Source organism: Diceros bicornis, chromosome 5 (assembly GCF_020826845.1).
Source record: "Diceros bicornis minor isolate mBicDic1 chromosome 5, mDicBic1.mat.cur, whole genome shotgun sequence".
NCBI lineage: Eukaryota > Metazoa > Chordata > Mammalia > Perissodactyla > Rhinocerotidae > Diceros > Diceros bicornis.
In genome coordinates, this window is record NC_080744.1 from 17,102,582 (window position 1) to 17,119,588 (window position 17,007).

The window sequence follows — 17,007 nt, forward strand, 5'->3', positions numbered from 1 at the left end:
AAACACACACACACACACACACACACATAAAATCACATGTACCCCTTCCCCCAAGTCCCCCTCACACCCTAATAGCTGCAATTCTGAGAGCCAGTGTGCCTGGAAACTAGCCAAACAGCCAAGACGAGCATGATCAGCCCAAAGATAATACTGGTCTTTCCAAGAATCATTTACGGTTCTACTCCTAAAGGCCAAAGGAGACTGCTCCTAGACTGCCTCCAGACCTTCCCTGGAATGCATGAGTTAAAGAGGCTCAAAGCAATCTCTCAGGAGTCAAAAAAAAAACGGAATTGAATATAGTAAACACCAATATAGACCATTGGATGGATACTCATCAAACAGGGGTGAACAGGTTTAGGCATAGCTACAGATAAATTTATTTTTTATCAGAGATCACCTAGATTAGAATAATTTCAACCTAAATGAGTTTGAATGGACTTAAACTAAACTTAGAAAGTCAATGAGTCAAACATTGTTGGGTTCTGTATTAAGGCAGTTTGAGGCAGAGGTGAAGAGCATGAGCTTTAAACTCAATCAGAACTCATATGAACCTCAGTTATGAACCACTGTAACTGTGTGACCTTGGGAAAGTTACCTAACCTTTCAAAGATTTAAGAAAATAGGTATAATATAACACCTGTGATAATTAACATAACAATTAATATATGGAAGACTATCTTAAATGGCAGTTTATTAATAACAGCAAATCATCATGGTACCAATTTATACAGAAATCGACTGTCCCTAAAGGATCAGTGCTTTCTATTGACTTTTTTAAATTATAAAAATATACATGCTACTATAGAAAATATTGATAAACAATTTTACTTCCATAGTCCAGAAGTAAATAAGTTTGTGTATTTTTAAAAGCATCTTTGGTACCTGGCCTTATTTTTTTAATGGATCAGACTTGAAAAGTGAAATACATGTTAAGTTTCTATAGTAGAATTATAGAACACTAGAAGTTTCATTTTCAGATTTCTTTCCCTTAGGCCAAGAAAAAGCAAACAAGGTGTGGTGCTATCTTGACTGCTCTACAAGGAGTCTTATTTATTCTTCAAAGCTTGGCTCCAGGACATGTTTTACAATCCCCCTCAAACCCGTGTTCTCTCCCTCCTTTGATCCCCCACATCATGGTTTAGATCTCATACAGCACTTCTCACACTCGGCTTCTACCTACCCATGCTCTTTCCTTACCAGCCACTCCCTGCCCTTCCCCTTGCTCTACCTCCTGGAGCTGGGCTTTTAACCTGAGGACTGTGAACCTCCTGAAATTATACATAAAAATCGTGTTTCTGTAGGTACAAATACATTTTCTTGGAGAGAATCCTTATATTCATCAAATTCTCAAAAAAGGTCTGAGACTCAAAAAAGGTACAGAACTCTAGTCTAGGGAAAAGACTTGTGATTTAACTATCGATGGATTCTCCACAGTGCTTAGCATCTACCTTTATATGGATAAATACTTGTTGATTTAAAATTTTATTAATAAATCATAAAATCAATGTTAGGTTCTGGTGCAACGAATCTTTTAAAATATATTTTCCTCATTCTCCATTCCTTCATCTTAATATTAAAAAAATACTATTTCTGAAAGGAGAATGGTGGTTACTAGGGGTTAGGGGAGGAGGGAATTGAGAGTTATTATTTAATGAGTACAGCAGTTTCAATTCGGGAAGGTGAGAAAGTTCTGGAGATGGAGAGTGGGGATGGCTGCACAACAATGTGAATGTACTCTATGCTACTAAACTATTATGTATATTTTACCAAAATAAAAAAAAAATATTGCTTTTTATTCCCCTATAATATTAATCACCCATTACAGGGCAGACTCTTCAACACAGGAAAGGAATAGAGAAATACACTTGTTAAATTTTAAGATACAAGAAAGAAATCCCCCAAGGAGAAGCAAATCTTAACCCCAATCTACACATTGTTGGGTTTAGAGTACAGGCACAAATTAAAAGAGGGTGATAAAATCACAAATCCTGTCCAAACAGAGGGGCTGTTATCTGAGTAAACAAAGGTAAATTGCTGAGGACATCAGTTTATCTGTGTGAAGTAAATTAAAATTTTTCAAGGTACCAAGTCACAACTCAAGGAATAAATGATAATTTAGCCCCACCTTTAACAATGTATTATCCACATGAATAATGTAAGCATCTTGGAAGCCTACAACAGACATTTCAAAGTGCAAGGAGCACATTTTATTCAATAAACATTTAGTGAGTATTCTTAAGATTTAGCAATATAACAGTCCCAAAACTACTTAAAAGAAAAAGTAGGCTATATACTACGCTGATAACAAAAAGGATGAATTATCTTCCTATGTTAACTTTACTTGACTCCCATCTCATACTTTATAGCTTCCCTTACCAAAGAAAAAGCTTCAGACTCTATCAAGGTTACAAATATATTTAACATCAAAAATATTCATATTAATGATGCTATATCGATATTTCAAAACAATGTATATATCTCATCAAAAACCTAGATTCTAAACCTTTTGATGATTAGATATCAGTGATATCTCTCCGTTATTTATTACAACAAATAATTGATTTGCAAGACATTTAAAAATTCCATTATTTTCCCAAAAGTCCTTGGGAAAGGACGTTTCCCAAGGCAATTTCCCAATTTAAGAGAGATTTACAACTATTTCTCCAGTGGAATCTAGGAAAATCCTTAGAAATAGATTCAACATAAAAGCTAACTAATAATATTTTAATTCCAAATTGTAAAAAAGATATCCACTACCATATTGAAGTATTGTGTATTTGATGTAAGCTAATATGTTTATTGATCTTGACTTTAACATTAAATAATTAGCAGAACATAAAATTTCCATAGTTGTATTTACCAAAAAGCCAAATTTTCCTCACATTTATTCTTATTCAGTATTTATTCAATAAATATTTACCAAGTGCCTGCCATGTAGCAGGCGCTATGCCGTAGGTGCTGGACAGCTGTGAATCAAACAGCCATGTTCTATCTATATAATACTGAAGTGCTACTGCTTTTCTAGAACCCACACTTACATCACCACCTTTTCAAAGTGTCTTCAGGCTTTTGTAAACATACTCATTCTGGTAATATTTTGAAAAATTCAATTTAAGAATCTGATCTGTAAAGGGAAATTCCCTCTCAGACACAGAAATGTTTGCCTGTCATGGAGTTTGTTTTTCTGTATGGCAATAGCAAAACATCAAAGATAGCCCAAATTACTTTAAACTTGAAGATTTACCTGAAATGGGAATATTCTGTGAGACTGATAACTGTACATCTCCGGTTCCTGGTGGCATGTCAACAACCAAATAGTCCAGCTGACCCCAATCTACCTAAAAACCAAGATGACACAAACATCATTGTATAACAACTGCAGTGAATAGTGACGTAAACAAAAATAAATGTATGAAGAATAAATCTAAAATAATAACTTTCACTTGAGCTATCACTAAGTGCCAGGGGCTATGCTGAGGGCTAATGATAAACAGAGGGATAAGAGACAGTCCCTGCCTCTAGCGGACCTTCTCTGAATGATGAGGTTAAATTTCAAACGCCCCCTCTCCTCTGTCCCGCTACCCCCCCCCCCACACACACACACACTCTCACAAACAGTGAACCCATTTCACAATGGGCTTCTATTCAGGACTCATCATTCATTTTCACTGGGAATAGCCTATATTTTACCTAAGAAGGCCTTAGCTTTTTGTCTTTTGGGTTTTTTGGTACAGCATTTCCTACGGCAGAGCCTAATATAATTTTTCAGTTTATCATTTTTCCTTCATAAAACACACGAATAATGAAAACCAAAACTTAATAATAAGAAAATTTTAAAATTTAACTAGAGTTTCAATACTATTAACATCTTTATATTTATTTCCAGGCATTTTTCTAAGTATCTATACCTAGAAAATTCAGCTATATAACCAACTCCCTAATGCTCAGCCTCAATTTAGATGGGTCTCAAGGGTTCCTCAGACTCTTCTCCTCATATAGTTCCTCCCTCTGAGTCCCCAGTCTCAGTGAAGGGCCCTAGAATCCACTCAGTTGCCTAAGGCAGAAGCCCAAAATCATACCTAACTCCTCTCTTTCCCTCACTATCCCCAGTCACTTATTCTGCCTTCTAAAAATCTCTCAGAAGTATCCACTTCTCTCTTTCTCCACTGCCAAGAACCCAACAAAGGCCACAACTATCTATCACTAAAGCCTCCCAACCAATCTCTCTGCCCCAGCATTGCCCGTCCAGTCAGATCCCAACACCACTGAAAAACGGTCCATCTAAAATGCAAGTCTGATAATGCCACTTTTCTGTTTAAAAGTCTTTTATTGCTTTTAGGATAAAGTCTGAGCTTAAGCTCCAGACCATTCTGTGTGGTCTTCTTCACTTGCTAATTTCTCCTCATTCTTCAGATCTCAGCTTGAAATTTACTTCCCCTAACTTCCATTAGATTAGATATTGTGTTCCTACTATGTACTTCTAATCATTCATTGGTTCATTCACCCAACAAATGTTTATTGAGACCTACTATATGTAGGCATTGAGCTAGGTATTGATAATTAAATGGTATCATGGTCCCCCAGCCTCACAGAATTTACAATATGGAGGGAGATAGATATTAAGCACATAATGAAATAACCTGCGTAAAGGAAAGAAGTTATTAAGTGTGAGAAACTGAAAGAAGATCAACATATCCAGAGAGCAGTGAGTGAGGGGAAGGGCGGCATTCATTTACTGCTGTTTCGTGATCTGTCTTCTCATGAAACTGTATTTGAGTTAGAATAGCTCCCACAGAATGGACACACAGGACATGCTTAACAAGTTTTCTTTCAAGGAATGAATGAATAAATTAACACATGCAAACGTTCAAGATTTTTTTTAACCTAAGTGGAAATCATGCTGTGTATATAATCCCATATCCTGCTTCTTAAAACTTAATAATGTGAAATAGGCCTTTTCCATATAATCATATATTTTTAAAAATTAAAGTTTAGATGATACTGGGTCAAAAAGATTCATTCATGTACTAACACATTTATTCAACACATACTTATTGAGAATCGATTAGGTGCCAGGCACTGTTCCAAGTGATGGGGATGGAGCAGCGAACAAAACAAAGTCCCAGACCCCATGGAGCTAACATTTTAGTGACGGAGACAGACAGAAAGAAAAACAAATCAGAGCACAAAAAGTGCTACGAAGAAAACAAGTATCCCCTACTATACAAAATTATTTGGTTCTTGATTTGGATATTCAGATCAAAGAGCAAGAGATATTTTTAAAATCTCTTCAATTCCTGAATTTCAGAGAGCAAGTAGTAAGAGTCCAGATAGCAAAGGATTTATAAAAGAATTTCTTTGAATCTCTTGGTCAGGGTGAAGAATACTTGAAGGGTAGGGAAAACAAATAGACTGATGGAACGTGCTCCCTCAGACAGGGTGATCAGAACCCTGAGGCAAGTGAGAAGAGAAGTGAGTAGTTTTCTAAGGAAAGCATTCCAGGCGGAAGAGACAGCAAGTGCTAAGGCTCTACAAAATCGGACATGCTTGGTACACTCAAGGACTAGCTAGGAAAGCAGTACAGTCTTTCTAGAATAACACTTCCCAACCATCGATCTCTCCTTCTCTGACTTTGTTTTTCTTCAAAACATTTACCAGTATCTGATATTATATAGTGTTTGAGAAATATCATAGAATTCCTAAAAAACAAGTACTTGATACTGATTTAATGACATTTTAAGAGGATGATGAAATGATGAACATAAAGTAGCTCAATTTCAATATAGAGTTCTTTGGTTTGAAAAATAGTTACCCCAAAGTTACCCACGGCCACCATCTATGAAACTATCCTCAGAAAAGATAAAGGATACTTTTCATTTTATATTCTCTGCACTGAAACTCAGCACTGGCAGACTGACAAGCCTCTTTGTTTCACAGAACATCAAATGACTGGTGCCAACAATTTATCATTGTTGTTCCTCCGCATTTAATCATATTTATCATGTTGGCTCCAATTTCTTATTTCTTTAAAGAGAACTGCTATTAAGGTTCCAAGAAACTAAAAATACTTCACTGTTAAGGCGATTAATTTCAAATGACTCTTAAAATTGAATTTAAACTATCTGAAAAAAAGAACCTGGCCCAGCACCTCCATCACACACAGCAGGCATCCCATGGAGGCTTGTTGACTTGAACGGAACTGAACTGAAGTCAGTATCCGAGTTTCAGCTTTATAGCATTCACTAATACTAACACTGAAATATATTGGCTGCCAGGAAGTTCTAGTTCTCTTATAAAAGAGGCACTAAAGCATTGATTTTATAATGATTTGGGGATTCTCTAGATTATACTTAGTGTTTGTTTACTCGTATAAATTATGTGTTACTAAATGTAGGGAAATAAGTACTATCAAAACACCCAGGTATCTCAATTAGTAAAACCCAGTGGCAGATCCAGATTTCATGTGGCCTGAAGCAGATTCAATTTGGATGGTCCTAAGAATAAGAATAAAAAATTAGGAATTCCAAATTAGGTACAAAAGTACATATTTATTTATAATGTGAAAAAAATCACCATGAAATGCTGGTGCCTTAGAGATTCAAGTTCTTTTCTCTGAGATCTCTTGAACAACAGAAATGCCTACATAGAAATGCTTCCTGACTGCAATCTGCTTCCTCTCTCCACCTAGAACATTCTACAACTCCCAGCATCTCACAGAAGCCCATGCAAGTGTGGAATCCTGAACTGAAGCTTCATTAGCATCATGAGAATCCCACCTCTGGTAAAAAATTTCTCAGCTCCCTCTTAGGCTCCAGACTTAAAGGATGCCAGTAAAACAGACTGAATCAGCCTAGAAGTGAAGTTACCAAGATAGTTCAGAGATGCCCTGTGGATAGCGGCAGCACTGAGGGAGAGAATTCAGCAATATAGTTAGGAAGTCAAACATGGGCATCAAATCTGAAAGGAAACAAAAACAGCAGAATGGGAGAATCAAAAACAAAGCCAGTGGCAAGGGCAACTGAGAAGGACGGGAGGAGGTACAGATTAGGGGCAACAGTTCAGACCTCAGTCAGCCAAAAGAGACTTTGTGCAAGACGCCTCTTCTACACAGTAACGTATAACCTTTATTTCCCTCTAAAGTGTTTGATACAGGCCTTTTGGACCCAAACATAATGCAGTCACCGAGCTTTTGCCAAAGACATTCAAATAACAATAGAACAGTAGTTGTTTCATTTGTCCAATAAATATATATGCATTTGTAATCGCTATAACATCACAACTAACAATATTGCTCTTTTTTAAAATTGTTCTTTATTAAGACATCCAACACTTGAAGGTTATGCCACTAGGAATAATTACTAAATCTCTGTTAAATAATTTTTGTTTCTTTTTTGTCAACCTCATGAAGGGAAAATATTCTCAACTAGCACTGACTAGGATAATTTTAGGTTAATACGTCTTCTCAAAACAAAACTTTGTTTATATATATACATATATATATACACACACACATATATATACATATATATGTACATATACAAAACATATATATATATATATGTTTTGGGGTTTTTTTTTTACAGAAGAAGATTTGCCCTGAGCTATCTGTTGCCAATCTTCCTCTTTTTGTATGTGAGCTGCTGCCACAGCATGGCCACTGACAGATGAGCGGTGTAGGTCTGTGCCCAGGAACTGAAGCCAGGTCACCAAAGTGGAGCATGACAAACTTAATCACTAGGCCACCAGGGCTAGCCCTGCAAAACTTTATATTTTATATTCAAAATAATGCCCAATAATCTGAGAGTAACTTGAAGACTCAAATAAAGGCAATTCCCTCTTTTCCAAGTAATGACTGGGAGATAAGAGTATACCTTATATTTGGGCAGATAAGGCAATTTATCTTTTTCAGAACATGAGTTATGAAGAGTGCGGTGCTATGAATGGGAAAATAAGATGGATCACTTTCTTCCATGGACCCTTCTATTAAGGATGGTTCAACATCGGCAAATCACTCAATGTGATATACCACATTAACAAAATGAAGGATAAAAATCATATGATCATCTCAATAGATGCAGAAAAAGCATCTGACAAAAACTCTCAACAAGGTGACTATAGAGGGACTGTACCTCAGCATAATCAAGGCTATACGTGACAAGCCCACAGCTAACACTGTACTCAATGGTGAAAAGCTGAAAGCCGTTCCGCTAAGATCAGAAACAAGATAAGGATGCCCACTCTCACCACTTCTATTCAACATAGTACCGGAAGTCCTAGTCAGAGCAATTAACAAGAAAAAAAAGGCATTCAAGTTGTAAAGGAAGAAGTAAAACTGTCACTATTTGCAGATGACATGATATTGTATATAGAAAACCCTAACGACTCCATCAAAAAAACTGTTAGAATAAATAAATTCAGTAAAGTTGCAGGATACAAAATCAATACACAAAAATCTGTTCCATTTCTATACACTAATAACAAACTATCAGAAAGAGAAATAAAGAAAATAATCCCATTTATAATTGCATCAAAAAGAATAAAATACCTAGGAATAAATTTAACCAAGGAGGTGAAAGACCTGTATATTGAAACCTACAAATATTAATGAAAGAAACTGAAAACACAAAGAAATGGAAAGATATTCCACTGGATTAGAAGAAATCCCTTCCACGGATTAGAAAAATCAATATTTTCAATATGTCCACACTACCCAAAGCAATCTACAGATTCAATATAATCCCTATCAAAATTCCAATGGTATTTTTCAAATAAATAGGACAAATAATCATACAATTTGTATGAAACCACAGAAAACCCCAAACAGCCAAAGCATTCTTGAGAAAGAAGAACCAAGCTGTAGGCATCATGTCCCTGATTTCAAACTCTATTACAAAGCTACAGTAACTAAGACAGTATGGTATTGGCCTAAAAACAGAAACATAAATCAATGGAACAGAAGAGCGAGCTCAGAAATAAACCCAGGCATATACGGTCAATTTATTTACGACAAAGGAGCCAAGAATATACAATGGGGAAAGGACAGTCTCTTCAATAAATGGTGTTGGGAAAACTGGACAGCCACATGCAAAAAAATGAAACTCGAGTACTATCTTATGCCATACACAAAAATTAACTCAAAACGGATTAAAGACTTGAACATAAGACCTGAATCCATAAAAGTCCTAGAAGAAAACATAGGCAGTAAGCTCTGTGGCATAGATCTTAGCAACGATTTTCTGAATCTGATACCAAAAACAAAAGCAACAAAAGCAAAAATTAATAAGTGGGACTACATCATACTAAAAAGCTTCTGCACAGTAAAGGAAACCATTAACAAAATAAAAAGGCAACCTACTGAGTGGGAGAAAATATTTGCAAATCATGTATCTGATAAGGGGCTAATATCCAAAATATATAAAGAACTCATACAACTCAACAGCAAAAAACCAAATAATCCAATTAAAAAATGGGCAGAAGATATGAAGAGACATTTTTTCAAAGAAGACACAGGCCAACAGGTACATGAAAAGACACTCAACATTGTTAATCATCAGGGAAACGCAAATCAAAACCACAATGAGATACCATCTCACACCTGTCAGAATGGCTATGATCAAAAAGACAACAAATAACAAGTGTTGTGGAGAAAAGAGAACCCATGCACGCCGTTGGTGGGAATGTCAACTGGTGCAGCCACTATGAAAAACAGTATAGAGTTTCCTCAAAAAACTAAAAATACAACTACCATATGATCCAGCAATTCCACTTTCGGGTATTTATCCAAAGAAAATGAAAACTCAAAAAGATATACGCACCCTCATTTTCATTGCAGCATATTTACAACAGCCAAGATATGGAAACCACCTAAGTGTCCACCGAGAGAAGAATGGATAAAGAAGTTGTGGTATATACACACAATGGAATATTATCCAGCCATAAAAAAGAATGAAATCTTGCCATTTGGGACATTATGGATGAACCTCGAGGGCATTATGCTAAGTGAAATAAGTCAGACAGAGAAAGACAAATATTGTATGATCTCTCCTATATGTGGAATCTCAAAATAAAACAAAAAACAAGCTCATAAATACAGAGAACAGATTAGTGGTTGCCAGAGGCAGGGGGTTGGGGGTGGGAGAAATGGGTTAAGGGGGTATAAATTTATTAAAAAGTAAGAAATTTGAAAAGAAATCTGTGTTACAGATGGATGACATAACTTCATTGAAGGGAATGCGGAAAAATTTCCTAAGTAACTTAGGAAACGAGTAGAGACTATAAGACTAAAGGACTAAAGGAACTATACATAAGCAACGTACTGTAGTTAATAAAGTTGTTTCCCATGGGAGTACAGGTTAACAATTCTGATATCACTACATATGTATACTGGGATTGAGGGAAAAAAAAAGGAGCTGACCAAAGCAGCAATCAGGCTTCACCCCAAACGGTGCTGGGAGCACAAGTGAAAATAGGCTGAGTTGTAAGTGTTGAAAAGAAGGGGCTCATGGATGCATTCCATTTTTGGCTTCTCGGCTGGCTCAAGCAGTTTATCACAGCCAGCCTCCAAAGATAGCAGTTTCCATCATCAGCACTACATGGGCCACGTTTAAGTACCACAGGGTCAACATACGCTTCTCCAAGCAAAGATAGTGTCCCAGCCATCCCAAGTCTGCTAGCAAGGCCAATGTGAGCCAGCTGAAAATAACATCAGCAGGGGTGGATCCTGGGCCCTGTGAAATCAGGGAGGAAAATCACCACCAAGAAAGAGAGGCAGAGCTGGAGCCTGCTGGAGCCAAAGTTGTGGCCAAGAAGAATTAAATTCCTAAGCGCAAGGAAAGGGGTAACTAAAGAACAAATAGAGAAATCATGAAGCAGGAGAAATGGGACAAAATCTAGATTGAGTAATTTAAAAGTGGGCTGTGTCCAGGCAGCCCATTTAGATGGTGCTCGGAATATTCCATAAGTGATAGGGCAAATTCTTAAAGGAAGTTGGGCTGGGCAAGACATTGCCTCTTTCCTTCCTATCTGCTCTTAATTACTTAACAGTTGGTTTTGACTCTTATGCCTACTTGACTCATAACTAGTAGATCTCAAGGTAGTGTCTTTGTGTCTGACTCTGGCCATATATCTGTTGCTACTTCTATCCTATACCTAACTTCTGCCATCTGTCCCTGATTTTCTGGTTCTCCAACCCCAGTTAGGCATAGTCCTACCCTAACAGCAAACAGAACAGTACTTGCGCTTTGCTCGGAATCCCAGACATGAAACTATGCCACTACTGGCATAGGAGATGCCGCTAACCTCGTCTCAGACTCATAGACAAATTTGTCAGGCAAATTACTCCTAGGATTTTTGATTCAACTAACTCCCAGGATTTGAATGGGTCTTCAAATGCAGAAGAGACCACTCTTTATGCATCTCTGGACTCCATCTCCACATCCAATCCTCTCCATAATGCCTAATCAGTGTTCAATCAACACCCACTGAGTGATTCTATGAGTCAAGCTGCCCCTTAGAATTTTATTATACTACTAAAATTAGAAAGTTTGCCATGTGAGGGACCTTTTATATACAACATAAATCTAAAAAAAACAAAGTGTTTTTCTTTAAGTCTGAACCATAGTTTTTGCTCTGTCCAGTGCCCTATTCATAAAATCATGCAACATTTTATTTGGCTTGCAAGAAGAAAATTGCTACAAAGGTGAAATTATTTAAATATAAAGACCATAACAAAAATCTGAATAACAAAAAGATTTCTACTTCAGTTGATAGGCTACTGACTTGTGAAAATAAATGATACAACAGAATATAATAAACTTATCCTTGAGATTGTTTTGATAAGAACAGACTCAGTTATAAAATGAGAACACATTATTCAAGTTACAATAATGATATAAACGTTCTTCCCTACTATTTTCGTTTTTTTTAGATGATAGAGTTCTCTAATCCATTTTCAAATGTCTTTCTTTCTACAGAAAAGTGTGTTTGTGTGAGGGGACTACTTGAATAAATCCCTCCAAAAGCACTACCAACCCAAGTGATAGCAGTAATGTTTTGAGAGAGAAAAGAAGAGAAACTTTACTCTTTATCTTTCCCTTTATCATCATCTCCCATTTCCTTGTTGTTCTAGCAAAGGCATATAGAGCAGACTGGTCCTGACAACCTGGAGACAGCATCAATTCACGGAGGTCTTCTTATCCAAAAGTTGACACATAGGTCAATCTTTGGTAACTCTGTACCTAGTTTCTGAAATAATATTTAAAAGATTATCCAGGGGCCGGCCCAGTGGCATAGTGGTTAAGTTTACGTGCTCTGCTTCACTGGCCTGGGGTTAGCAGGCTCTGATCCAGGGTGCAGACTTACGCACCGCTCATCAAGCCATGCTGTGGCGGCATCCCATATACAAAATAGAGGAAGATGGGCACAGATGTTAGCTCAGGCTAATCTTCCTCAGCAAAAAGATGAAAATTGGCAACAGATGTTAGCTCAGGGCTGATCTTCCTCACCAAAAAAAACGATTATTCAATTCCCAGGCCAGCCCACAGATGACCACGTAAATCCACAGTACAGCTGAAACTAAAACCTCATAATATAAAAATAATGAGGCTACCACAAAAGTAATAGCATTTCAGTTAATTATGGGAACATCTAAGTTCTTTAGAGTCCTCTGTTAGGCCAACTATTTACACATACAGATGTTTATAACCTAAGAAGCAGATGTTAGTGAAGGACAGGATTGCTTCCAAAAAGGTCTAAAATACTACAAACCTGCCTGAGACTCAAGATATTTTTATTTTTAAAAAATACTGAAAGAAATTAAAAAATAAAACCTCTGCCTATATACCTAAAGGGTGAAGCTTCAGAATTCTTTTTTTCAGTAGGAGTAAGAAATCACTTTATTAACCTAATTTGGAACAGGTTATAAAATATATTTAGATGTGTAGTACTCTCTTTAATAAGAAAAACTATAATACTCTTTTTTAAAAATCCTTAGAAAAAATATTGCATTTGGGAGGATTCAAGGTCCTGAAGGGGCAGGATCATGGCTGCCACACAAGCTGCATGGAGCCCCACTGAGAGAATTCATAGCCATTGTCCGGTGGTTAGGATGGTTCTTAAGGACGTTATAGAACTTGAGGGACACTATCGCTCCAGGAGACCAGTCTACCCACTGTATTACATGCTAGGAATGATCTGAGGAACTGCCCCAGGGGAGCTTATTTCTTTAGTGGTAGTTCCCTACCATCTGGGGTCCTACTTTTGAGCCTTAGGGTCCATCAGGTAGAACTGGGCTAGTGAATAGGGAAGAGGTAGGTGGTAGGTCTGTGGGTAACAGGTAAAGGAGAGCAGAAGAAAATGAACAGTTACTGAAAGCCTATTATAAGGTAGACACTAAATACTTTTTACATACATGATTATGTAACACTGTAAAACAAACATTATCATCTCTATTTTACAGATAAGAATATGGAGGATTAGAGAAGTTAAGAAAGTTGCCCGAAGCCAGGCTGTTGGTGAATGATGGAGCTGGGATACAAACCCTGGGCTGTGTGACTCAGGTCCTGCTCCCAGTCTCCCACAGAATGGGGTGCGGCATCACTGTTCTCCAAGCCCCTGAAGAATTCTGCTCGCACAACCTTATTACCCCAAGAACATAGAGCTTTACTATATTACTTTTTCAGTGTATGAGGAAATAGATATATAAAATAGAGTCTGTAGCCCACAGAAAATTATTTACTTAGATAATATAAATAAGAAAAAGAAGAATCATTAGTTTCCTTTATTTTGTTTTCTTTTCTGGTTAATTATAATGATGTTTCTTTTATTTCTAAGTATTTATTTTTATGGTATGTCATAGTATTCTTTCCTCACATGATCCTTTAAGAGTCTTTTACATTATAAAGCAAGAGTAACCATGGAAATGTTGAATGTAAATTTTCTGACTTTGTGTTGTTAAAGAATATTTTAGTTTTCAATAGTCAACCATTAAATTCTGGTTTTGTTTTAAATCAATAAGCATCATTCTACCAACTGTCTACACAAGAAAATTATATGGAGTAATTGTTTAAATCAAAGTAAATAACCCATAAAGACTAAGAACAGAAAATAAATACTTTAAAGATTTTTTAAATACCTACAGCTTTTGACCATGATATTTTTGAAACTAGCTCAGTAGATTTTATTCTAAAAATTTAAAGATCTAAATCATATTCAAACAGGAAACCAACTGTGAGAAACAGCAGCTCCATATGCAGTTATATTTTAAGTATGAGCTACTATAATGCAGCTTTTGGATTTTAAATTCTGATTCAGACATTAATTACCATAGTTTAAAAAAAAAAAGCACTGGAAAAGGAGAGTTTGGTAAAACTCCAGACTATAAATCTAGCTGGGTATAGACAAGAATCCAGATATCTATTCATCAAATAGAAGAGTTTTAGTCTGGGAAATTGGCATATCTAAATTCCAATTATTTTTGTCACTAATTAGCTATATTACCATGGGTTAGCCAATAAACCTCTCTGGACCTCAGTTCTCTCATCTGTAAAATAAAATGTCTTAGATTAGACGATCACTAAGCTTCCTTCCAACTACCTAAAAAAAAGAAAGTGTGACTATGATCAGTTTGTGTAAATTGAAAAATATTTGTGAGGGATTTGCTTACAGGAAAAGGTGAATAAAACATATTTTTATCCAAAAGCATCAAAATGACAAAAGAAGTTGGATTTTTTTTGTTCTTTTTTAAAGGTAGCACATTACATAAGAACAAGAAAGCTAAAAGTTACTTGGTACATTTAACAAATTTATTTTACAGAATGATCATATTTCCTTTGGAAAATTTAGCTGAATTTTGCAAAGAACTCAGATTTAAATTTGTATTGAACTACAGTCTACTCTGACTGCCATCCTAAAATACCTCATTCTAGCTCATAAAGGAAGTAATGTGTTATATCTACATAAAATGTCATAATTGGAAAAATAGATGCATTCCTGAAAAGTTGTTGAGGGCATTGCCACTGAGGTGAGGAGCGGGGAGGGGATTCAATCACAAACCCTTAAAGGTTGAGAGGTCTCATCCAACTTTCCAACTAACACAAAACTTCTTTCTATAAACATTCATGACAGAAACATACTCAGCCAGCAAAAGAAAGCTCACATCGTTCCGATGCTTACCACACAAATACAAATTTTGCATCAATAAAAGGATGGAAGAAAATCGTCACTTAATCTTTCCTATTTTTTTCTTTTGCTACACATGAGATTGGTTTACTTCTGACTTTATTACTCAGACTACATAACTTTAGATATGCTTTGTTTTCTGATTTGTCTTTAGTTGCTAGGAGAACTGCTATTTATAAGACCTCCCCCTTTTCTTAATATGAATAAGCCTCTACTAAATTACAAGACTTTAACTTGAGACTGTAGAAACATATTTGAGTTTTTAAAAAATAAAAAGGAGGGGCCAGCCCAGTGGCATAGCGGTTAAGTGTGTGCACTCCGCTGCGGCGACCCTGGGTTCACAGGTTTGGATCCCGGGCACGGACCGACACACCGCTTGCCAGGCCATGCTGTGGTGGCATCCCATATAAAGTAGAGGAAGATGGGCACGAATGTTAGCCCAGAGCCAATCTTCCTCAGCAAAAAGAGGAGGAATGGCAACAGATGTTAGCTCAGGACTAATCTTCCTCACAAAAAAATAAAATAAAAAGGATTATATCTGTAGCATAAGTTTTGTAAACTGCTATATTTTCAACAAGGAAAGAAATCTGCAAAGTTTCAGTAATAGGCATAAGGGTTGTGTGAAAGTGCCAACGGACAGGTTAATCAGAAAGTCAGATATTGAGGTTTTATCATGAATTCATTGTTTGAACTCAGCCAAGCTGCTTAACTTTCCTGTGCCTCTGTTTCCTCATCTTACAATGGTATAAACAGAGAATTTTAGAGCTAGAAAAGACCCTAGAGATTAGCTCAATGTCCTTATTTTACAGATAAAGAAACCAAAACTCAGAAATCAAATGATTTGCCCAAAACTTACTCTGCAAAATAGGAACAATAAAAACAACTTTTGTTTGCTTTATAGAGGTTTTTCTCTCAAGAGGAAATGAGATCACGGATTTAAAAAAAAAAAGAAAAAGCACTAGATAAGTACTAGTACTACATTGAAAAAAGCTACTTTAAAGAGAAGCTTGTCATATCATGCCAGTCAAAATTAAAATTTCTCTTAACAAGCATACCATGTTTATTCTTCCAACCAAATGCTAAGAAAATATTTGCCCATGTCTGAGGTCACCACATTCCAAAATGATCTGAACAAGTAATTTTAAAATATCTTTTCCATATGCCTAGATGACATAAGCAGAGTTAAATGGTGTTTTGCAAATTAAAAGGAAATTTCTCATGAATAAAACTAAGCATGAAAACATTCAGTCAAAATACAAGTTAAAAATATGTAAATGACTAAAAATAAGGGCTAAGAAATAAGAAGAAAAAAAGTCATATCTGTTGTTAGAATATATTAATTAAATTGCTACATTTTAGTGACCCACACCTTGCTCCTGTTAAGACCTGCCATCTATAAAGCTGAAAAGAAAACAACAAATTTACTGCCATAAGTGACTTCCTAGTAAGAACTAAATAACGCAGCTTTTAGCTATAGCTTTTAGCTAGAACTACTTTTAACACAAAGGATTTTGAGAAAGAGTAAGGAATACACATATGAACACAGAGATGGAGATGATACAGATATAGGTGGGAAATAGGTTTGAGGATTGGGGAAAAAATAAACACACAAAACAACCTAATTCCCCTCTCATCAACTTCAGCATTTTCCAACTTCCTAAACTACATAATTACTTCAGAAGTACCCAAAAGACATCTAAGAAACCTGAGATCACTAAATTGCAAAGAAATAGGAAAACGGACTGAATTTTACGCATCTCATTAAAAGACCATTAAATGAGCAGCTGTTCCTTCATTCTCACTTAAGCACATTGGTCATTATATCTAGGC

At 36.2% G+C, this 17,007-nt stretch overlaps 1 protein-coding gene across 8 annotated transcripts in view; it reads right to left on the reverse strand.

The window, feature by feature from the left end:
* The window catches only part of NUBPL (NUBP iron-sulfur cluster assembly factor, mitochondrial), a 179,804-nt gene that overhangs the window by 36,490 nt on the left and 126,307 nt on the right, over positions 1-17,007 (reverse strand). For all 8 annotated transcript variants that reach the window (XM_058540761.1, XM_058540760.1, XM_058540763.1 and 5 more), the window contains one exon: positions 3,245-3,338. In XM_058540761.1, coding sequence (XP_058396744.1) covers positions 3,245-3,338 — 94 coding nt within the window. The remainder of the gene's footprint in view (positions 1-3,244; positions 3,339-17,007) is intronic.